The sequence below is a fragment of the Egretta garzetta genome, unplaced genomic scaffold (genome assembly GCF_000687185.1).
Source record: "Egretta garzetta isolate BGI_Z169 unplaced genomic scaffold, ASM68718v1 scaffold169, whole genome shotgun sequence".
NCBI classification, from domain to species: domain Eukaryota; kingdom Metazoa; phylum Chordata; class Aves; order Pelecaniformes; family Ardeidae; genus Egretta; species Egretta garzetta.
The window spans coordinates 215,102-240,397 of NW_009260798.1; the positions used below are offsets into that span (position 1 = coordinate 215,102).

The following is a 25,296-nucleotide window of genomic DNA, read 5'->3' on the forward strand; positions in this document are numbered from 1 at the left end:
TATTCTAAAGTCTCATATATCACAAATCAGAGAATATGGCAAAAAAAAAAAGTACATGCCAGAGATGGCATTGGATGTAGGCTGTCCAGAAACACAGCACAAAGAGTATTAGCTTCACAGTACATTCACTATTACACTGCGTTTTTTTGATTCATTTATTTTGGATCTGGAAAGTAAATACATTTGACTTGAAATGAGAGTAAGTTATGATGCCGAAACCATGAAAATATCTGACTAATACATTGATTAATGCAACATGAAACAAATTATTGATCATTAGAATCGTGTTAGTTTCATACACGATAAGGAAACAGTGTATTAACCACATGTAAGTCCTATATCACTTAGACTCTTCTAAAGGTTTTGAAGTTTCTGTCTGTTGGACTGCCCTTGGAGAAAGCTGTAAATTTTTTTTGCTGCTACATTTTCTTCCCTCTCTTTCTTCCACCCCAAATACATACAAGCAACTCTGTTTTCCCAAAGGATTATTATGTTACTCTTGCTTACCTTTTTAATTTCCAAACAGAGCCTCCCATTCAGATTTATTGCTGATATAAGTTCTGCAAACATTTTTCTGTGTGTTTGGTAGGAGTGTGCCTTTTGCTTTTGTTTTTTTTTTAGGATGGCTGGTCACCAATTCACGCAGCAGTGGATTCTGGTAATGTTGACAGTCTCAAGCTCCTTATGTACTATGGAGAGCCAAACAATGGGAACTCTTTGACTGATGCAGAGCCTAATTTAGACCACTTTGATTTGGAGAAGAGAGAAGACAACTGTAGCAGTAGAGTAAAGCCTGTTATTTCTGCAGATCTCATCAACCATGCTGACAAAGAGGGTTGGACTGCTGCCCACATAGCAGCATCAAAAGGCTTTAAGGTCAGTCTATGCAAACAGGTTACAATAACCTGATAGGATTTAGGGAAGATAAATCCTTTTTTTTTTTTAATCTTTGAAGAACTAAAACTTAGATGTTAAATCTAAGTTTGTTATCTAGTTTATTGCCACACTTGATTTAACAGAGAGATGATTCCAGTGGATAATTTACCCCAGAAGCTAGGTGTCAAATGGGGTGAATTGTCATATTTAAATGCCTGTTTCTTTGGGGGCAACAATAAAAAGAGAAAACATGATTGCTTGAGATTCAGATTTTCAAAGTTAAGGTGAGGTGAATCCCACCGTAAATGCCAGTTCATTGCGTGTCATCTACTTAATATAGATATTAGATGGACATAGTTTCCAGTTACAGTTACGGATGATTTAACTATGAAAAATTTTTCCTGGGGGGGGGAGGGAAGAACAAGAAATTTGACAATCAAATTTGTGCAGTAATACATTGTTTAATTTGTTATTTTGGGTGGCCTTTTTAGCAGGCAATTAGTAAGTTTTTTGGGAGTTGGGATAACTGATGACATGGAGAATGACCTGACAGGTCTTACTGGTGATAAACAGGAAGATTTCTAGAAATTGAGTATTACTTGAACGACCTGATATCAGAAGCTTCACACTTCTAACACTGGCTGTTTAAAGGATTTTTTGTTTTTTTGTTTTTAATGACAGCTGTCAGTCAGATCTTACTGTGAAACTTTTACCCAGGGAGAAAATAGAAGACACTAAACACAGAAGTGAGTGAATTTTAGGAAAACATGATCCAAGACTTCAAAAATCAGCTTGTGATTACATGCTAATTCAATATTGCTTTTTATCCTGATAAATTTACTATGAGAAATACAAAAAAGGCACAGATTTAAGATTCGGTTTATTAAATTATGTTTTTTTAGGGACCAGCCACTGCTTACTCAGCATTTGGCATTACAGAGTCAATGTTCCATTACCACTGTCTGGCAGGTAGGCAGATACAGACTTTTATTTCAGGTTCTACTCATCTCCATTTAGATGAAGTTTAAGGTATTTGTTATAGTCTGAAAATACTTACATAGTGTGCAATATGTTGCTTCTTTCTGCAATAATATAATCCTCAGGAACTTTGAAGCTAGGTTTTATTTAGTGTCTAAAAGAGGCTTCAGCTAGGTGTTCTCTCTGAAGGCTCTGATGCTGGAAGTCTTCACATATACCTTTCATGAATAATTCATGGGTTTGAGTTTCTGAGCACATTCCAAATCAACTGTTTAATAAGATCTCCATTGAGGGTTGAGGGTATTCTTTTAGGTGATGAAGGCAATATACAGCTGGCAGTCAGATTGCTGGTTTTGAGGTTGCCAAGACTTCCTATAATTGTGTCCGATTAAATGCATTTATTGACTTGAGAGATGTTTGGGATATTAAGAAGCTAAAGAAAGCTTAACAGCCGTCTTCAAGTACTGTTAACACTTCAACTTCATTCTCTAATCCTTCATCTGCACTGCATGTCAAGAATGACATTACACGATAGTTGCATATAAACAGTACTGGCACTTGCACCCTTTTCTTTTGAGATTGGTAGCTGCCATCTTTACAGATGAATTATGCTAGGGCTTCTTTGCTGCTATTTCAGAGGCAACAGAGCCAACAAAACTTATCATTTTACTAAGGAAATAAGCATAATTTCTTTGTTCTCTCCCACTTCTTTCTTCCCTCTTTACTTCCCACTTTCAGCTTCATGGTTCAGTCCTCCGCCTTCTGCTGTCTTTGGCATTCATTGCACCCATTTGAGAGACAGAGTTAACTTACTAACCTGACAAGAAAATATGGGGTTTTTGCTCTGGTCAGTTTTCTTCTGGGAACGTTAGTGACCTAATTGATTTCTTAAAAGTTCTTACAAGTGCTGGGAGCACAGTCTGGTAAAATTTCATCTCACAGGGATATATAGTTTGAATGACTTTCATGTTTATGAAAGACAAAAGTCTTTCTGTTAGAACAGCTACAAAAATACTTAACAGTAGCCAACCTGCAACAAGCCACTGTTCTGATATGAAATACTTAATAGCTGCTTCTCTGTGTTTTCAACGTTTGGTTTCTCTGCTATGATTAACCCCAGAGGTTATCAATATAGTATTAACCAGTAACATTTCTGATGGTGTCTTTTTTTCATATGGATATCTATCCTTGAAAGGCATGTCTGAGGATGACAAAGCTTTCATGAAGTCCACCTGTATCGTTGCTGAATGGACAATCATTAGAAACCAAGACTTAATCAGTCTTCTGATGGCTGATCAATCAACATTTGAATGTAGTTTTGTGAGGTCTTTTTTTTCCCCTTGCTAGTTTCGGAGGACCTATAAAATTAGTATTTTTTTCTTGTCACAATATGATTGTACCAATCCAAATTTATCTGCTAGTAGCTTGTTTCTAAAGAATTGTAATGAATTTTTGCTTTTGTTGAGCATATGATTTTTTTTTTTTAAGCCTTTGAATTTTAAGAGTGCATCATGTTGTTGGCATCCACAAAATGTTTGTGCTCTGACTTTAATAGAAATGCATTTTTATTTCACTTCATTGTTACTGTGCTTGCAGAAATTCAGGTTTGCCTACCAAACAAGAGGCTTGCAAGGTGATTTTTAAAATGATCAGGTTTTTTTGCTGTGTCCTGCTCAGATGTCAGGCATGACGGAAACTCCTACTTGGTGAATTGCAAAGTGAAAACTGGTTTCATGGATTGCCATCTGAATAGATTCATTAATTAGCCTGTATTAAGCTTTAGAATTGCTTTTTTAGTGTTGCTTGAACATTGAAGCCAGGGTATTCCAAACAGGATGCATAGTTGGGCTTCTGTTCCCTTGTGTGAATACCTAAACTAGTGACCAGATGCTGAGAATTTCTCAATTCAACTGATCAGCACTTGGTGCTTAGAGACTGTAGAAGCCTGGCTGCATATGTTCTGCTTTTTCAAAATCTTGATTTGAGACTTTCAAGTCTGCTGTAAAATATTTTTAATCCTGGTTTTCAGCTCTGTGAGAAGCATCATTTGGACACTCATATTTAGAAACTCTGTAGCTGGCTATCTTTGGAAATGCATGTGTAAGAATTTCAATTAGGAGTCTAACTGCATATTGGTAGAACTCTTTAATGCAGCAAATGGACAAGTAAATAATACAGTTCTTACCTTTGCAGAACTGTCTAGAAATCCTTTGTAGCCATGGTGGACTAGAGGCTGAGAGAAAAGATAAGTGTAATCGAACATTGCATGATGTTGCTACTGATGATTGCAAACATCTCCTAGAAAACTTAAGTAAGTAAATGCTATTAGCACTATGTAAAAATGTTTTTAGTAAAGAGCTTGTGGGACAAAAATGAGAAATATTAAAAGGGTCGTTGTCACTTTTTTGGCACCACAAAATTAAGTTTTCTTAACCTAGCAAGTTTCTATTCTCCAAATTTTGCAAAAGCATATGACAAAATTTTGTTGGACATTATTAAATGACTTATGTCTTTGCTTTTAAACCATTTGAAAAGATGATATATATTGTACATGTACAAACATCCATATTATCTTAAAATTTCTGAATTTAATATTAGTAATTACTTTTTCCAAAGCTATTATCCTCTTCTTGTCTTTTATTCAAATTCTTTCAGGAAAATCACTTAGTGGCAGATAGCTGTCAAACTTCCTCAGGCTATGACAATCATCTAGTCATATCTGAATCTCTTTTTAGAGCGTAGTTTTATTTGCCACTTGTTTATTGTTGAGGGGATTGTTTGTTTTATTCTTCAAGAAAAGTCTTAGACAACATCAAGCAACTTCTTTTTCCAACATCAATAACTTCTGTCAGAAGACTGTTCTTCTGTTGGAACTTGTCATCTTCTTCCTTCTCTGTAAGTTTTCTCAAAATTCAGTACAGCAGGCTGACCTGTGTAGTTCTTGAGTTAGAACTTAGTCCATCCACTCACAAATTCTGTGTTTTCTATTTCTCTGTGTAGTCAGAATTATTGTCCTTGTAGATTTGTATGCTTTGTATTTATTCACTTTTTTTGTGTTTGTGTTGTGGGATGTAGGGCTGTGAGTAGTCAAGTTCACTGATAATCAAAAAATTAGGGAAGCTTTCTGTGTGATGCTTCTGATTTTCCTCTTCAGCTGTAATAATGTCTAGCTTCTTACCATTTTACTGTAGGTGCAGATGGGAACACAGCTCACTTTCTAATAGAAACTCCTCTGTGGTCTACTTCTTTATCAGACTGAAGCCAATTTCTGATGGCTGAATCTATAGCCTTTTAAATTGATGCTTGTATTATTTTCCTCAATTCTAGTACCCTGTTTCTCTGGTCAGGCTTATAATGAATCCAACTGCTTGTATCAGTCAGGAAAAAAAAAAGGTCAGAACCTTTGGACTCCATTTCTCTTCTCTTTCATTTGTTAAGCCTGTAGTTAACGTTAGTGAAATCATAATTAGCTTTTTTGACCCCACAATATCTGATCTATGGAAGCTTGGAAACACCACTCTCATCTGGGTATATGCCTCAACAAGCCAAGACTGCATTTTGGGTAAGCTGTGTATGTACCATCCTCTACCTTCCTCACAGTCCAGTAAGGTTTCCACTTTAAGGAACTACATGCATGTAGGACAGCAGAGTGTGCTCCAACAGATATGAAAGACAAGGAGCCAGGATCACCAGCTATGCCATAGAGGAGACATGCACTGAAATTTAGGCATACACTATACCTCTGTCCTAGGGGCCTGTTTCCTTGTAGAGGACTCTCTGTATTTCTTAGAGTCATTGTTCATTTCCCTGAGGTCCAGCCATTAGAAGGGCAAGCCTTTGATACATTTCTCACAATCCCACATCTGAAGGATGCCTTTGAGTAATCTTTTCCCTATGGTAGGCTAGTGGGTTTAAATCAGAGCTTTTCCAACATCTGAAAAGCTTCATTGGTTTGTATCAGCTGAAGATTTGGCTTCTGAACTCAAAAGAAAAACTAAGATCATGTTGCAAGATTTCATAATAAGCTGATTATCTTTTTTTGTGGTGCACTTATTTTTAATTTCAGGGATAATTTCTGAAAGATACTGTTTTGGCATTAAAGTTAAAAGATAGTTTCATTTTCACTTTTAGTTGTCTAAATGATCCATATAGACTGCTGCTGCTTCTGTTGAGCTGTATTCCATTTTTCAAAGAGCAAGATTTAAAATAACTTCATTGAATTAATTTTGTTTCTAGAATGTGTGTGTAAATTTTCTACTTCCTTTTTTTACTATTTTGTCAATTTATTCTATAGCAAATTAAATACATTTTTCCAAGTTTTTCCAGTTTTCGGTCTTAGCTCTTAGCTTTTTATTTAAAGATATTTGGCTCAACTAACTGTTTTCCACTTGTGCACTAGTGCCAGAAAATTCCTTTCTACATTGATAATACAGAAGTGCACAACCATAATAAACTGAAACACTGGGACACTACCTACTGTCTGTCTTAATTTATAAGAATTTAGTCTGTAAAGAGGAAATAAAAGATAAAACAAGTTTGGCCTTGCTTCCTGTTATTTAAGCATAATAATACTGATATTTTGTTATGTAAAAAAAAGATAGATACCTTGATATTTGTTTTTCATCACTGCTCTGATTTTATGGTGGTGATCCGTGCTGCTCTTTAACATTTGCTTTTCTGTAGCACAAGTTATTTTGTAGCTTTCCTTTGCAATATTAGATGTTATTGGTCTTTAATGATAGGATTTTGTTAATTGAGGTTTATAGTTTTTCTCATTCTTGGTTTTCTGCTTTTCAACAGATGCTCTTAATGTACCTGTAAGGATTTCAGTCAGTGGCATTGAACCAGCCCATTGTGGTGCAGAGGAATTTGATACAGAAAACACAATATGTGCTTTAAATATCCGCAAACAGACATCATGGGATGATTTTTCAAAAGCAGTGAGTCAGGCAGTGACAAACCATTTCCAAGCAATCGCTTCTGATGGATGGAGGAGCCTAGAAGACCTGTCATTTAATAGTGCTGCAGAATCCAACATTGGCCTCAGTGCAAGCAGTATATTATCTGTCAAACTAGGTATCAATATTGGTGTAATAAGAAAAGCAAAAATTGTGGGGGTTTCTTGGCTTTGTGAAATCTTGTAAGAAAGATAAAAATATCTTTAGATTTCTGGATCTTTTAAAGCTTAGACTAAGAAGGACCAATACAGGCTATGAAACTTTGAACAGTGCTGGCATGAAAGCATTCGTTACTTTTAGCTATGTGTATGGTATCATCTCAGGGACCATGAGGCCCTATGTTAATTAGTCCTTTACTCAATTTATTATGCCAGAGGAGAGATCTGTATTACAGGTGAAACCAAAAAATTCAAAGCAAAGTCCACACTACATCTTTACAGTATATCCAGAATGTACAGGAAATCCAGACTGTAAATCATCAGCATAGGTAGAACAGAACCACTCATGGTTTTGTAACTTCACTTATCAAGGTACAATAGAAAAATCTTTAAAATTAGGATAAATTGGGCAAAATGTGGTGGTAATGGTAATAGTTGCATACGATTCTGAAAATTCATGTGCTTCATCTTAAATCCCCTTCCCCCCTCCACCTGCCCACCACCCCAAAAAAAACCCTATTCACATCAGACTGGGCAAATGATCTTATTTTACTTTATTCTACATGTAAAGATAGGCTAGTTATTAAATGTGTGTCTCAATTGGCAGAAGACATTAGTATCCTCAGTCATGTATCAAATAATAGTATGATTTAGTACATTGGACTGGTTTGTTTGTCAAATTTGTCAGTGTATGCACAAAATCTTTGTAAGCAAGAGAATATGCTTGAGCATAGGACATTTTATATAGATACAGGGAATATCTCTCTCTCTCATTTTTTCTTTTTAACAGGAAACATTTCGTGGTCAACAGGTCAGATTTTTTCCCAACCACCATGGGACTTTTTGAAGAACAACAGAGCTGACCATATCACAGTGTTTTTGTTTGGTAATTTTCAATTCGTAATTTTCAGTTTCGAATGTTAAGACATTCCATATAAATGCCTTTCATTTCTTCACCATTTTAATTTGCATAGCCTGTAGAATACTGCATGAAAAGCATGTGTATCTATCATACATGCTTATAAACACGAGAGATTAAGAAAAGTTATTTGTATATCTCTTTAAAGGACCTCAAGAAGGCTGCCTAAATAGCGTGACTTATGCATCTATGATCCACCTTCAGACACTTCAGAATTACCTCCGCCTGGTAAGTACTAAGCTAGCTTCTCTCTGCATGCTATTTATACATGAAAATACTTCTGTAGTAGCATTGAATAAAAAAAATTACCTTCTACTCCATGAAAGAATGTCAAGACTTTTAAAAAATGAAATGGGATGAAAGCTGTTATTTTAAAATAATAAAGTTCCCCCTAAATCTTACCCCAATAACTTTAGTCACATGAGGGCATTAACTTTCTTCTTTAAATACCTGACATCTGATTAGCTAACTGCTTAAGAAAATATATTCAAAGCTCTGTGATACCTCACTTCTTTCCAAAGTTATTTCATTCCACTTCTTGAGGGGAAAGTAAATTAGAATAACATTCATGTAAGTAATTATTTGAGACTTGAATTTTATTAGCTTATATATGTAATCTCCTGTAACCCTTACAATTTATTCAGTACCTCAAAATGTAAGAATAAGTGGATAATATGAGTTAACTTTCATAGATCATTTGTTTTAATGTTGCTAATCAAATCAGAATTAGTTTAAAAACTGCATAATTTCTGCTGTGTCCTTGGACAGTATTTTATGTTGTTAGAAGAACAGTTACATGCCATAGGTTTCTACTGTATTCAACAATATTGCATAATGATATGAGTGTATTCCCTTACTGACTTTTTAGAGATAAAGTGATTTTACAGTTAAGATAGATTAAATATTTTTTATTCTACCATATTGATAACATGATCCCATTTCAACTGGAAATAAAGTCCTTAGACTAAGTTCTTAAATTAGCAGTGACCAAAACTACTCTGATTTTAACATCATTCTGGTTTATATATTTTAATTGAAAATCAAGGAAATATTTATGACTCCTAAACTCATCCTTCCTACATGAATTTTTCAATTTAATGATTGTTATAATGACAAAATACCTTTTCATGTAGTTTTAAAAATTAGGTTATAACTTTATCAATATATTTACAAGATATTGTATGCAAATATTGCCTATTTTGAAACTAATATAGTCAGGATTATCAACTCCAGTAGTGCAAACCAAGGAATTTTGTCTGTTAGGTGCTGGTTGTCTCATCTACGTAAAAAAAAATAATCAAAGCCTGTGAACTTTCAAGAGTATTTATTGTCTGTCTGTAGGTTGAACAATACCGTAATGTCATTTTCCATGGTCCAGAAGGAAGTTTGCAAGACTATATAGCATATCAGATAGCGGCCTGCATGAAGGTATTAACACAAACATATAAAGTAAATTAGTTCATAAATTAGAGTTTGCGTTATTTCACCAAACCTTTAAATTTTCAACACAGCAAAAGCAAGTGGCTGCAGGATCCACATGTGAAATCATTAAAGTTGAAGTGGATGCTGGTTTCTCCAAGGAGCAGCTTGCAGAACTGTTCATCAGTAGTGGTAAGGTTAGGAAGGTTATTTCAGCAGGACTGATTCTGGTAATTTGTAGGACAATTTTTAAAGGTACAAAGTAAAGAAATACATTAAAACATTTTGCATAGTGGGTGGCATGTTTCCACAGATCCCATAGTTTTCCAGGTGCTTGGGGAATAATGATAAGAGTCTAAACTGAGGTAGAACTAAGCATGACAGTCCGATAGGGAGCTCTGTCAAAATTCGTGTCATTTAAGTAAAATTAGTATTTCTTAGTATTTTTTTCTGTCTCATTCCTTTTTCCCTTTGTTTGTGAGCCTTTAAAAGTTGATTGCTATGGTTCAGATCTACTGAATCAGAAATGAAGGTCTATTGTTGCCTTATTGTAGCTGTTCTATTTAAAAAAAAAAAAAGATAAGGGAAGCTATAATTATTACCTTTCTGGGAATAAAAGGAGAAGTGAAAGAGTTCTTAAAAAGTCAGACCACCTGCTTTTGATACATGCTTGTTTACTTGATACTTATGTGTGGAACTGAGCCAGATTTTGTCATCTGGGCAGGCAAAGGTTAGTGTGTGTGTGTGTGTATTCTGACCCATTGCTACAGAACAAAGTTCAAATGAACAGTTGTCTCTTAATGGATGTGAATAGCTACATGTAGATTAAAGGCCTGTTACGTGGCTGCTCCAGAGTGAAGTATTCTCAAAGTGGTCAGTAGGCTGTACCTGTGTAAATTCACAATAAATAATTGGTAAGAGTGAAAAAAGGACAAAGTATGGAAGCAGAAGAATGGGTGTCAGTATATGGGTCAGTCAGAAGTAGGAAGGAGAATATAAAAAAAAAAAAGGAATAGAATAGTGCTAAAAGTGAAGGAAAAAGCAGTGTTTTCTGTGGAGGGCTTTTTCATGGGCAGGTTGTACTGTGTTTTGCCCATATTCATGCATTCAAACTCTATTTTCTTTCACTGTAGTATTAACTATACAGTTATAATATAGTATATAATATATAAAATAATACAGCAATAATATGCAATATATTATTGTCGCGGATGGAGTGAGAGGGAGGCAAAAATAATGTGGTTTATTGGTGTAAAACAGTGAGTTAACAAAGTTCAGTGGTAACTGCGACAATAGTTTGAGATTCGATGGCAAGGTACACTTTGTTATTTACTGCACAGAGGACAGGGTCAGACAAAACTGTCAGGGAGACCCTCCCGTTGAGTCATGAGGTTCAGAAAAGATCCCCTTGCTTTCTAAACTCCCTCAGAGAGGAGTCTAGGTGCGGCTGGATCCAATCCTAGTCCCAGACTTGGTCAACGGTTTATGCCTAAAGGATTATACATGCACAATTAATTCTTTATGTCACTTAGCTAAGATTTCCAAGTTAGCATGCTGTTAGTCACTTACCGAGAATCTGTCGTGGTAAGGAATCTCTCAACCTCGAGGAGTAACCTTGGGAGGCGTCCCTGCTCAAGGGGAGATCCTGGCGTACAGCCCGCTGCCGTGCAGGAGAGCTCAAAGGCCTCTTGGGCTGCTCACTATTTATGGGGGTAAGATAATTGGCTCATAGTAATTTTTGCATACTGGCCACTGTGCTTAGGTGGGCACATTCCACAACAGCCCTTAGCTATTGTGTTGTTATCTGTCTCCCCCCACATCCAGTGGGTGCATCCTTCAGGACCAGACACAAACCAGATGCATCTATCACCACGGCCACAGGTGGTTATCACTGGAAAGAGGTCAAAGGAGGGGGAGTCAGAGACGAGGGGGGAGCACACCGCCACAATTATATAATATTACGCTTACAGTAATAGAAGAGCCTGAAGAGTGATGCAATGCTTCCTTTTCTTTCGTACTGTTCAGATTAATTTTGTCTCAAATACAGTTTTGCTGTTTGCAGGCAGTTCTCAAATATGTAGCTGCTTTCACCCCTTTGCAGCTTTCTTGTATTTTTTTTTTCCATTTCTGTTTTATGAGTTTTTAGGTCTGGGGCTTTTTTGTTGACAAATCTAGCAATATAGTTTGAATCTAACCATGGTAGCAAGACCTGATTTTCATCCAAAAATGTTGGGCTTCTGTCTTTTATTATTATGGCCTCTTCTACAGCTCTAGGATCCCAACCTTACCTCTCATTCAATATGGTCATTCACATTAAAAATAAATTGATAAATGTTGTTACTGCTTGGAATAACCTTGTGTTTCAGGAGCTGTGATTTTCACATTGCACTTTCTGTATTGAAGGGGGCTGGGCTTTAGGCATCTGAAATTGTACCAATTTCAGTCATACCAATGCAGCACCTCTGGATGCATTCTTGTGTGCTGCCATGATGAAACTTTGAGACAGCCTGAGTTTTGAGAGGATGAGCCCCTACCTTTTCCCTTCTCAATAAGGACAGAGCAGAAACACCAAGAGGAATTTGAATCTCATAAGGAAATGTTTTATTCAAGCAAACTAGAATCACTGACTTTTTAATAGAAAAACTACAATTCAGTGAGTGAGACTGAATGCTGCTTTCTGTCTGCTGTGTGTTTGCAGTGTGGGGCCGGTTCTTCAAGTATGCTTTCATCCTGTAGCTTTCATTGGCTTTCCTGGTTGCAACAAACTCTGCAGAGTCCCCTCTGTCAACGTCTGTGCTTATGAACAGAAGTAGAGCTATCCCATGGGCTTGTACAGTGGTGTGCAGTGCTCCATTCTGTTTGTTAGCACACTTCCTGGTGTAACTTCAGTCTATGACAGTTTTTTCTCCCAGGAAATCCTGGTCACAGTTTGGAGGATAGCTTCTGCCAGTGATTATTCCCGCATGTCATTTTGAGTGCCATCACATTGCTGGGAGCGAAGAAGAGACCATTTAGTCAGAAGTCAGCTAGGCTTTGGTGTTTGGCCTGCAGGCAAGAAAATCCTTCATAGTCTGGTTTGTTTACTAGCCACTGTCTCTTAGGAAAGCTGCTTCTTTTGGATGCTTTACTGTGTGTCAGCAACACACTCTTCTTAATAGTCTGTGCTTGCATTTCAGCATTGTGCTGCTGGTTGAGTCTCTGATTTTTTTGCCTGCTTCCTGCCCCATTGTTCTGCCACATCTCCTCTCCTAGGAGAGCACTCTCCTCCTCTCTCTAAATGGTTCTATCAGACACAGAGGAGGTACCTGTCCTCCCTGCAGTCCAGCTGTATCTTCTTAGTAAAACAGGGCAGTAATATTCAGGAAACTGCAAATACATAGCAATCATCAGCTCCAGCCAGTTGCTGTAAGTTTTGCCATATTACTCATCACTTTCCTTAATGACCATCTTTAGTACTACCTGCAGAAAGTTCTGAAACAATGCAAGGCAGAATATACTCAAGACAAATGTTTTGTTTAATATTTATATTACAGAAGCATCCATCTGGGATTTAGTGTTACAGGAGTACTTGCAAAGGCTTATCTTTTTTAGGCAATAAGACGTTAAAATCAGGAAAAATAAAGGAAAAGGTCTGAAATATGAAAAAAGGAGATATATATATATTATTAATGCTTATTAGGTTCAGGTGCTACTGTTTGTGCCTCAGACTAGCTCTGATTATTTGGGTGATTCTTAGGATATTGAAGGAAGCTTTGAAGAGAGGATAGTAGCAAACAAATAGGCAATCTCATAGAATGATTAAGTTTCTTATAAATATGGAGTATTCTGAATCCTTTTATCACTACATGGTATAAAGAGTACATGTTAAAAGTTTAAGATGTACTACAGAAAATGAAAGAAATGTTTTCAGAGGCCTTTGCTATCTTTTCTGTTGTATTTTTTTTCAGTGTGCTGAAATCCTTCCTATCTATGAAGATCCCATTATAGCCATTTCAGGAATTTATTTTAATAATAGCTTTCAGGTTTTTTCCTTATTGTACAATACAACATTCTTTCAATTGCTTGATTTTAGGCTTCCAGTTTTGAACACATTATACAGTCTGTCTGCTTCTGTGAACAAGTTAAAAGCAAAAAATAAAAAAAAAAATCCTTTGTTGCATTAGTAGCAGTAAAAGCTGTATACATAAATAAAAGTCAATTTTCATAAGTAGACATTAATGGGATTTTTATATTTCAGCTTGTCTGGTTCCAGTTAAACAGCCTCCTGTAAGCAAGACAACCATTGTGATTTTAGAAAATCTGGAGAGAGCTTCTTTATCTGAATTACTAGGAGATTTTCTGGCACCTCTAGAGAATCGGAGTTCGGAAAGTCCTTGCAATATTCAAAGAGGTATTTAAAGAATTTGGGATGGAGAAATGTTTTTACTACAGTACAGGCCAAACAGGGAACAGGAGAAAAATGTATATTTGTTCAGTTTTTATATTTTATTGCAAACAGTTGTTCTTAACCAAATATTGCATGTTTTAAGGCATTAGCCTTATGGTGGGGTTTTTTTCTTTCTAATTGGGTTGGGCTAGATGATCTCCAGAGGTCCCTTCCAACCCCAACCATTCTGTGATTCTGCAATTATGTCAGCGCTTCTTGCTTTTATATGAAATCATGTCAAAGCTTTGAGTATTTTAGTAAAATGTTTTATGGTTCATTTTTAGCAAATGGAGTTTCAGGTGCCTTTTACTTTCATGAGAACTGCTTTTTACTGGGGACAATTGCAAAGTGTCATCTTCATGGTCCTGACCTGCTGGTTTCGCCGCATTTTCGTTGGGTTCAACTTAGGTGGGATGGGGAACCAATGCGTGGCTTGCTTCAAAGGTTTTTAAGAAGAAAAGTTATAAACAAGGTAAGAACTTTAATGGGCTTCAGCAATTTTGTTCATCACCAGGTCTGTGAAGTATGTATGAAGGCAATGTCAAAAGCTGAGCAGATAACTAAGTTGTTTCAGGAAAAAAGCATTCATTTCTGGGAAGATACAGGCTGTGTAACTGTAAATGTTCTGCTTACCCTCATATAGGAAGGTGTGTGGCTACAGCTGATTAGCGTAAACACACAGGTTGGCTGCAAATAATGATACTGTGGATACTTGCTTATGCACTGTATGAAAACATCCTTCGGTAATTTTTTTCACCTTCTGTGTGAGCATGATAGTAAGAATCTGTTCAGCAAACATAAAATTCCTTTCTCAAGGAATTTTTTCTGTATATCTAAAATAAGATAGTTGTATGTCCTCTGTGTATTGTCTAAGTTTTAAGCAGCAAAAAGAGTTTTTACAATTTTAAAATCAAAGGGGGGAAGAGGGGTGAAAATATATCAGTAGGGAAGTTGTTTTGAGCCAATAGGCCTGCTGAAGCTGGAACAAGAGTCCAAAAGAAAATAAAGATGGGAAGTCTGTTTTAACATTAATAAATAAATGGAGGATGGAAAATGAAAACAAAGACGTGGGTAAAAGCAGAATTGTGGAATTTTGAAAGTTATTTGGAAGAAAACCATTCCAGTGTGATAGCAGCGATTGCAGACAGTCAGGCCGTGTTAGACGTTGGGAGGGGGAGTTTAATCGAAACAGCTGCAAAGGAAAATAATCTTGGCAGCAGAGTTTTGAACAGGCTTAAAAAGGGAGATTGTTCTGGGAACAGAAAAAACTGTCAGCAGTAAAGAGTCCTGGTCAGGGACAACAGACCTACTGTCAGTTCTGAGTGTTCAGCTGTATGCATCTTGGTTATCCTTGGGGATGTCATCTCCTGTACCCTGTGCCACAGTTCTCATCTATAAAAGCTTACTGATTCAAAGAGATCCTGAAGAGGATATGTGTGGTAACCAAACATTTCAGTTATGATAATGAGGAAATTTTGAAACATTCCTCGGTATTATTTAATAGCAAAAACAGGAATACAGAATATGAAAAAGGAATCATGTGAAATGTATCAGTGAAACTCTTAATAGATTACTTAGACTACTTTTTTCACATGCGTAGTTATTTCTAAGTACTATATTCTGCATGAAACAATGTTTCTTTTTTTCCCCACGTGCTTTAAATCTTTTAATCCCTACAGACATGGTAAGCTGGAACCATTATGAGTGGTTGTCTGATTGAGGATATGAATGGTTTCCAGAATCCTTGCAAAGGATGGGGTGGGTAGCAATTGTCTGTAGCCAAGTAGGTGGGTTGGTCGAAGCTGGTATCTTGCAGATATGCTGTAGTGCTGGAATGAGGTATAGGCCAGAGGACAGTGCAATAAAAGTATGCAGCAGAATCCTCATCCATCCTCTTGAGGAGAAAGATTGTATTCTCAAACTTACACTGGAGAGTATCTAGTGATCTAAGCCCCTTTATAAAAGGACAGAAACACTTTGATCATAGATCATTCAAGATCAAAGAGAAGGACTGTCTTCAGTTGAGCACAAGGCCAAGAAATACAGCAATGCAGACAATTGCAGAAGCAATGGTATTCTGACTTGTTCACAGACAAAGGCTGCTTTGGCTACCAGAAATTGCATCACCATGTAAGAGAAGTAATTTTCAGGCTATTTTGTTTAGGCTTAAAAGCAATCCTTAGTCTCACAGGTTATAGTTTAACTATGTAATAGGTTCCTACCTCTGACTGAAGTTGAACAGAATTTGAGTAGTAATCTCATCGAATTTATTTTCTCTAAAGCATATATGCAGATTGTGGCTGTTTAGAGAAAAAAGCCATGTGTCTTCCTGTATCTTCCCTAATTAAATAATGAATAAAAATGCCCAGGGTGCTAGTACTTTTTTTTTTTTTAAATACATACAGGTGCCATATGCAGACTCAAATGCCAGTTGGTATGGGGCTTAAAATAGTGGATTCCAAAGTTAAAAACAGAAGAAAGATTAATCTGTTATAAAAATCTAAGGGAAAGTAAAAGCACATTTATTGTTTGAACAATGGACTATTTCAAATATCCTTGCTCTATATTCTGATACCTTGTTTGTGCCTTAATATTCATGTTTTCAGATGAAAAGCTCTTTTCCCCTTATTTTGGATTATTAAGATATATGGGAACAGTTTAAATGTTTTTTTGACGTTAACTTTATATTGTGCACCTGTAGACTCTGTCAAAAAGCTCTGGCTACAGTGCTGGCAAATACTATCCCTAGTGCATCTTTTAATGCTTCCTTTAATTCAAACTGTTCCAGAGGATAATCCTCGGATTAGGATGATGAAGATTGTAATTTGGAATCAGATGAAATAGAAGATTTTTCTGGCACCAAATAATTTGCCTTTAACAAGGTATACTAAAAAATGTAAGTCTTAGCGGAAGGCATCTTTCCTTCATTGCTACTAAATCTAAAATCAATATGGAAATTCAGTGAGAAAATGCCTGGATCAGACATTCCTGTTCAGTGTGATTGTATGTTCTTTTATATGCCTTATTTATATCATATACATTGCATAGGATATGGTAGCTATCTCTTGTAATCCTAATCTTAAACACCGTAGAAAAAGCACTGCTGCCAAATTTGTGTCTCAGTTTCCCACAAGAAAGTAAAGGCATATCGATTTATTGATAAGGACGTATCTTTTAAAGTGTAGTTGAGGAATAAGTTTTAATACAAGACTTCAATATACTCCATAAAAAGGTTTGACCAGTTTTTGACTCTTCCTGATTTTTGAGATAGCAATATACCAGGAAAAAAAGCCCCAAGCCTTCTTGGCATTTCAAGGAAAGTGTTTGCAGCAGAGGTCTTACGTCATGTCAAACATCTTTTTTTCTCTGCAGTTCAGAGGCAAAATACCTCCTCCATGTGATCCTGTGTGCAAGATCATAGACTGGATTCTTGCTGTTTGGCACCAGCTGAACTCTTGCTTATCACGTCTAGGAGCACCTGAAGCACTTATGGGGCCAAAACATTTCTTCTCTTGTCCTGTGGTGCCGGGGCATGGCCAAGCAACAGTGAAGTAAGATTTCTGTTTCCTGTTTGACACTGTTCAGTGCCAACTAGATACTTACTAGAAATGTAGCAGTTATGTTTCTCCCAAAACTCATCTGACTCGACAACCTTGAAAGTATTTTAGTGGAAGTTATTGAAAGTTTTAAACTTTTGTTTGATATTTAATTACTAGAAGGGCAATTCTGAAGGACAGAAGTGGGAACTAGGTGTCGAACACTGGTTAACAGTCAGTCTTGTGATCCTTCAGTTATTTTCTGACACAGAAGTTGCAAAATATTACTTGTACTGGAATGGCTAATATTGCTCAACCCTTTAAAGGTTTTGTTCTTTTCAAGACAGCACTGTGAAGAAAGCTGTTCATTAGTGAACAGGCAAAAATAAGATCCAAGAAATCTGAGCTTGAAAAGTTGGTAAAGTTTCCTTTTGAAGTTGTACAAGAGGGAAATTTGGAGAAAGATTTCTCACTCTCTTTAATATCTGGTATAATTTTTAAACATACATACAATTTCATAGATGTATTAGCTTAGTAAATAAGGCAGATATATACTTTTTAGCTATACACATGGTTTGATGTCCAGCAACATAAAAGAAGAATGATGAAAATTTTGTCTTTTTTTTGCCTACAATTGCATGAACATCTGTTCACATTCCAACTTCTCTGCAAATGTTAGCAAGTGATACTAGAAATAGTTATAGAATTTTAAAATACATTAATTTTGTGCTAAGATGATGCTTGGCTATACTAGAAAGGCAATGAGCCCCTAGTTAAGATTCAAACTTATTCAGAATTCAAATAACGTTGGTTTCTGGAGATTTTTTTCAAGAGACATTACTTTTCCCATCCTGCTTCTCCTGAATTGCTACTTCTATTCCTCTCTGGCTTCTCTCTCTTGCACTAGTTTCTGCTGACCCTTCTTCCAGGGTCCTTCACTTAGTGTGTGCACTGGCTTTCTCATCTTTTGTTCTGTCTGCAGACCTTGATATATTTTGCTTGTTCATTTTCCTTTTTTTTCTAAAAGGACAGATCATCTAATATCCAGAGTAATTATCAAAGTCCAAATGTGGATGTAGCATTGACTTGAAATTTTATGGGTGCTGTGAAAAAAAAAAAAAAAAAGAATGAAGTATACCATGAATCTATCTCCTGTCTCCCTCTTGAATCACGTCCTCTGAAATGTCTTAATCATTTATTTATTGCAATGGCATTAGTAGAGGACAGAAAAACTATTCTTTACATACCCTGATTATGCATTTCCGAGTTTGGATTTCTCCTAAGTGTAACTTTGACTGCATTGCATCCACAATGCTTTATTTTGAGCCCAACCCCAAAACATCTTTCACAGTAGCGACATGCCATCTGACCACTCATTTTAATGTAGTTTTTGTCACTAACAATTAAAAAGCACAGCTCCAGTGAGCACTTACTGGATGCCTTTAGTTTAGCAGCACACTGGCTAACAGTGTGGTCATATAACTAGCAATAAATAGGTTTAATTAGCATCTCACTGGTTGCTGTTATTTCAATCTAATTAACCACCCCTGTCCTCTTGCCCCTCCTCTCCACTGTGCTATTCTGCTGCTTTTTGCATTTGTTAAAGCTTCACTGAGTCAGTGCAATTCATTAAGACAGTAGACAGCTATCTACAAACTGGGTTTGTTCTGGGCTAAGCATTAGCATGAGGCAAGTGGTAGAAGCAGGCAGCTGGGCAAGGAGAGAGAAGGCGTGACAGGGAATTGTTTCCTGCTGTGCGCTGTTTCATGTAGCTTCACATGTTTTGGAGAGTAGAGTGAAACATGAAAATTTTAGCCACATTTTTTTTCTTGGTTTTGGTCTGGGAATTAAAGGTGATGTTCCAACAGTAAAGGGTTTTGCTTTACAGCTCTTTTTCAGAGGCGGGGGAGTGCTACGACTTTTCAAAGTATCAGATATATCAAAGAACTGGGGACTTGATCAAGATGAGCACAAATGAAAAGCAAATGCAGGACTGAATTTAAACACCAGGTTGGAATTTTATTAAGAGAGGATGGCATTGTACAGCCCATTGATTTTTAACTGTTAGATTAGAATGGGCTTAATTAATTTTATCTTTGCAGCATTCATTTATGACCATTTATACTAGCAATATTGCAAAATGTCAAAAGCTTACATAGGCAAAAATCAAGAGGTAGAGTTCTTTATTACTAAAATGAAAGCAATTGTTTATTTTGGTAGCTTAACTCAGCTAGCAAAAGCGGACTGTGTCTATATGGAATGGTATCTACAACATCATGCTAAGGAAGCTTCAAGGAACTTTTCCAATAGCTATTTTACATCTTATTTTAACAACTGTACTAATTCTTTTTCTAAGTAATGTAACTTCTATCAAGCTTACACCAGGACTTTGTAGCATGGTTATATGTCATAAAAACTCAATCTTATGCTTCATAACTAACTCCAAATATTTCTACCAAATGATTCATGCATTCTAACTTTAAAAAAAAAAAAAAAAAGAAAAAGAAAAAGAAAAAGCCTGCATTATCTTTTAACCAACCAAAAAATCTTCATAAACTTTTGTCTAACAAGATGGCTTCTGTGTATCAACACATCCAACAAACTGATTTGTTTAAGTCAAACAGACATTTTAGCCTTCACTTTTTCTGAGTGGATTTCTGCAAAGCTGAAACACAGCATTATAGCCTATCATCTCCTGTAGACCTTCAATATAAACCCTCTGACTCTCAATCTTACTATCTTCCTCCCTTAAGAGGGTATAAGGAAAAAAGAGTTGGATTTGATCTAAAAAAGATTGTCTCAGTGTCTGTTATAGATGCGAGCTGAGCCTTAAGCCTGAAATTCCTAGCCTTTATCCCTTGAGAACTGTAAGCTGTAATAAATAGCATTTATTTATTTTTTTATTAATACAAATTTTTCACTTCTGTGCTAAAACAACGTAATACTTATCTCTTAGAAAAGCAAAAGTCCCACAAGAACCATGTCCCTTTGAATCAGATTTTTGTAATCAGACCCAGTCTCTAAACCAGACAATCTGGAATATCCACAGCATCCTGGAAACTCAGTTCACCATAGATCAAATAAACAAAAGGAGAGTGAGAGCAAGGCAGCTGTACGAATAGAAAAGTCCTGTAAGCTGGACAAGTTTGGAAATGGAAGAATACTGGAAAGGGTGCAGTCATAACTGAATACCTCCTTTTTCCCCCCCTGGCAGCAAATAGGCTAAGAATGAACACCTGCAAGCATGGAAACTTCTCCATGCACTGGCAAAGGTGAAAGGGGATTTTTTTGTATATACATGAACACACATCTTCCTGGGACATTCTTTCTTTAAGCCTTAAAATTAAAAGGATGTTTATAGTCCTTATCTGAAGGAGAAAAAGCATCAGAGAGTAGTTTGCCAAAGCAACCTGAAGAATGTTAGGTCAAATGATTTAATATAAAACAAACGAATAAGCCCTACCTTAAATAAAACCAGTTCCTCTCTGAAATGGGGTACAGTAGGAAGTCCAAAATATATGTGCTTCCTGAAAATGCAAAAGCTGATATGTTACCCAAAGTATAAAATCTTGGGGTTTGATAATTGTCTCTGAAGTTAAGGGATTGTTTGTGTGCCTACAGGTGGATGTCCAAGTTATGGAATGCTGTGATAGCTCCCCGAGTTCAAGAAGCAATACTCTCCAGAGCCTCTGTGAAAAGACCATCTGTACCAGGACAAACAATAGCCAAAAAAAATCCTAGCCAAGGTCAACAGGCTGTTGTTAAAGCTGCTCTCAGTATCTTGCTAAATAAAGCTGTTTTGCATGGCTGTCCTCTACCCAGAACAGGTAACAGTGAACAGTCTGAAAGGCAAGTAGTTGTACATTGTCAAAGTGGGGCTTTTAACTGTTTTATTCCTTTTTTAAAACTTCCACAAAACATAACTATAGTTATGATGGGAGGCAAGTGGTTAAAAGCATTTACAGTCACTAAACTTGTATAAGGTTGTTAAATTGCAACAGTCAATTTTTCTTAATATTGTTCTACTTTTGTTTCAGAGCTAGATAATTACATAGCAGATTTTAAGGGAGGAAATTTTCCCTTATCTGTGGTTTCGAGCTACAAAAATTGTAGTAAGAAAAGAGGTGAGAATGCTTCTTGGAGAAAAGTGAGCACAAGTCCTCGCAAAAAGTCAGGCCATTTATCCTCCCAGTCATGGAATAAGCAGGAGACAAATACTGAAGGTAAAGCTTTCTATTTTCAATTCTGAAAGGAGGTGTGGGGGGTTAAGCTGTGTAGATATGAATCTAACTTTTCTTCTACATCATGAATTAAAAATTCTCAATTAAATGACACTCGTGTTTATGTTTATCAGTAAAAATTGATTACTTCTTTTTTTCCCAAAAGATTATTTCTTTGTGACTGTGAGGTATCCTAATTATAATAATAATTTTTGTTTGTTTGTTTGTTCTAATGCCCTTGCTGTTGTCTGATAACGAGGTAGGCTTTAGCTCAGATGGTGGAAGACTGAGCAATGGTTCCACCTCATATTGCATAGAATGATGCTCTATCGTTCTCTTCCTCGGTACCAGATGAGAGAAAGCTTCATTACTTGACCAGTAGTCCTTAGTTCTGCACCTAATTTACAGTATACCTACTTTGGGGTTTTTTTTAAAGGTACTGTATAGCTTAATTGCAAAAATTTCTATTCTCTGAATACAAGTAAAAATAAATGAATACGTCCATCCTCAGATCATGCATCCCTTATTCAGTCTGATTAGATAAATTGAATAGAATAACCTAGAAGCCCTGAAGTGGAAGGAAGAGATCTTTGGTTTTAAATTGAAGATCCTGTGTAGTCACAGATACTGTAAAGTTTTCAAGAAGTTTCCACATCATGTTCAGTGCGCTGTTTGATAAAGAAGGCTTTATATGACTGGGTCTATGCATTTGTATAAATGTGAGTTATATTAGTAGCTGACAATTTTGAAATGTCTTTTCACCTTAAGATCATAAGCCATCTAACAAGCAGTTCACTACACAAGGATAACATCTGGATACGTGCAGAAGCAACATATCATTCTTCTAAAAGTACACATCTGTCTAGAAGGAAAACTTAGGAATACCATAACCGATACAGTATCAAACAGGAAAACTTCTAGAGGACAAAATCTAATGGCTTATTTTTGCTTTCAGAAAATGAAGGTAACTCCTTCAAAGAGAAGAGTTAGGAAGGGATTTAGAGAGAAAGAGGCTTACACACACACACATTTTAGAAACAGTAAGATTCTAGCCTGAATGACCTCATATATAAAAGACTGAAATACTTGATGTCTGGTACTTTGTAATGTTAAATTGAGCTATTCATTTCCTCAGCTCTTGTTCAGAAAGAAGTCTGCTTTCACTGAACTGCAACTCTTACTGTCCTGATTTTGCTTGCTAGTTCTCTGAATTGTGAACTTATCTAATCCTGCTAAGAGGATTTAAGAAATCAAATGAACATAACCTGAAATAGGATGGTTGTTACTGTGTCTTGTACCTGAGAATGTTCTTGGAGTCCAGTTAATATCTGTGAATATAAGTAAAAAATGGGATGGTGAATTCAACTTTAGTAGTTCCATTTCCGATTATCAGAATCAAATGTTGTTCCTGATTCTGAGTAAGGGTAAGTCGTTTGATTTTACTGAAATGAAGCAAACTTAAATCTTTTCCTGTTGACAACTGATTCCTCTTTGAAAGAACTAGTAAGGGTGGTTCAAGTGCCTCACACAGAAACCTCATGTTCTGTCTTCCACAAAAGCTTGAGCAACTCATGCTTCATTTGCCATTTTAGCAGTTCCATGTGGCCCTAATGCTATTCTGAGCAGTTTCAAGGAATGTATTCTGATCTTTCACAGACTCTATTGACATAATTAGCCAGTAAATGGTAACGCATTTTCTGTGTTTATCACAGATTTTAGAATGAAGAAATCAACACACATGATATTATACTAAGTCAGTCTCTCTTTTGTGCAGGTATAAAATCTAAGACTATGTTGCAACCAAACTGTAAGAAAAGAGCTTCTCTCACCACAAAGTAAGTTTTAATTTCTGGCACTTGTAACACTTAGTAAACAATAAAGATAGAATTGTGTTGTAAACCAGGACATTATAATGAATAGATGAAGAGTTTGTATGTGGTAATATTTTCATTCTACATCTGAAGAAAGGAATCCTTTTTCATTTTCATTTCTGAGAGAAAATACAATTTACGTACTTCAATGTAATTTTAGAATCCGTTTCTGTAATTTACAGCACTACATGTCTTTTTATGTAACAGAATAGTGTATGACTTAAGAATATTATGTAACACTTGCTCTGCCATGAAAAGCCAAACGTATGCTTTATTGCATTATATTTTAAAAACTCCTCTGGCTCTTTTAGCTTACTGAATGGCAATTCAAAATGGTATACTAATGCACTTTAGTCTAAATGATACAGCATATCTCTGAAAAAGTGTACAGCCAGAGGGAACTGCATTTGAGACTGTAGTTCAGTCTGAAACCTTGGTTCTACCATATTCACAAGCACAGAGAGCACAGAATACTTATGCTTCCAGTGTGCCGGGGGGGGTTTAAATGTTTGGAATTAAGTCCAAAAAGGAGAATGGAATGAAATTGATTGCTCCATCTTAAAAAGAGGAGGCTCTTTGGAGATAGTGGGCAGAAGAATCCTGTGTTAGAATTTCAGAATGGAGAGAATAATTTGAATGGAAAAAAGATCTATTATAACAACTATTGACAAGTACTGCTACCACTTAATTAGATGTTATTTTCTTTCTGTTTGTGGTAGTAAAGGTCATTTGGAAAGAAGTTACTATTTTCCAGGTGCATATAATTTGTTTTTAAGTTCCGTATCATAGCTTAATTTTAACCGCTGGCTCTGTTTGTTTTGGTTTGGTTTTTTAACCAGATCTTCAGAGAAGGATCAATTGAGAACATTAAATCTGGAGCAAAGGCTGTCCCTTGGTTCAGATGATGAAGTAGATCTTGTGCAGGAACTTCAAAGCATGTGTTCCAGCAAATCTGAGCCTGATATAAGCAAGGTAAACACAAGGTTTTTAAGTAATTTATGTCATTACCATATGCAGTTGTTTGCTACATGTTTAAAATAAATTTTTAATTTACAAGCACTGCTTGAACTGAAGAAAATCATTAAATTATTTGGGAATAAGCCAAAGTCAACTAATAAATTGCACATTTGATGGTAAGTGTTCTGGTTTAATATACATTATTTTAAATTACACCTTCACTATTTTTTTCCTTCTTAGAGGTTTTTGCAGTGGAGGCTGAAAATTATCGGTTCATAAATGCTAGAGACAATAGCGTTCTCTGCATTATTGTTCCCCATGTTATCTTTCCTGCTGCCATAGCTTCCACTGGGAAACTGGTTTGTAGTTTTAAAGACACAGAAAGTTTTTCCTAATATGTATTGCATATTTGGTTTCTATAATGTAATCCCATTAGCCATCACAGAACTGGCTCAAGGCTCCTGTGTAGGCAAAATTCAGTTTTGCTGCCCCAAGCAAGAAAGAATGGATTCGCGTAATTGTTTTTCTTTAACAGTGTCAGAAGAGGGTGAAGGAGGCTTGCAAGGCTCATAGGTTTGGGGCTAAGTTCTATGCTAGAATGCATTTTGGGTGGTTGTGGGAGGCCTGTTGGAGCAGAGGATAGAGCTGTGGGTCTCCCTCATTTTTTGTACTACACCAAAAGCAGCCAGCTCTCCCTGTAGCTGTAGCTATTTATTCTTTTCCATCTTTCCTCCTAGAACAGCTGAAGTAGATGGCTGTGACAGCAGGCTGTGTTCACAGAATCACAGAATCGCAAGGGTTGGAAGGGACCTTGGGAGATCATCTAGTCCAACCCCCCTGCTAAAGCAGGTTCTCCTAGAGCATGTTACACAGGACTTCCTCCAGGTGGGCTTTGAATATCTCCAGAGAAGAAGACTCCACAGCCCCCCTGGGCAGCCTGTTCCAGTGCTCCGTCACCCTCAGAGTAAAGAAGTTTTT

General features: G+C 36.4%; 1 protein-coding gene across 1 annotated transcript in view; it reads left to right on the forward strand.

Annotated features, from left to right (window-relative positions):
- The window catches only part of CTTNBP2 (cortactin binding protein 2), a 77,721-nt gene that overhangs the window by 46,019 nt on the left and 6,406 nt on the right, over positions 1 to 25,296 (forward strand). The window contains 14 exon segments of the mRNA XM_009646800.2: positions 622 to 876; positions 4,048 to 4,165; positions 6,655 to 6,930; positions 7,761 to 7,856; positions 8,038 to 8,117; positions 9,231 to 9,317; positions 9,401 to 9,500; positions 13,546 to 13,698; positions 14,019 to 14,206; positions 17,107 to 17,285; positions 20,892 to 21,097; positions 21,308 to 21,493; positions 23,265 to 23,325; positions 24,201 to 24,333. Of these exon segments, the coding sequence (XP_009645095.2) occupies positions 622 to 876; positions 4,048 to 4,165; positions 6,655 to 6,930; positions 7,761 to 7,856; positions 8,038 to 8,117; positions 9,231 to 9,317; positions 9,401 to 9,500; positions 13,546 to 13,698; positions 14,019 to 14,206; positions 17,107 to 17,285; positions 20,892 to 21,097; positions 21,308 to 21,493; positions 23,265 to 23,325; positions 24,201 to 24,333 (2,118 nt within the window).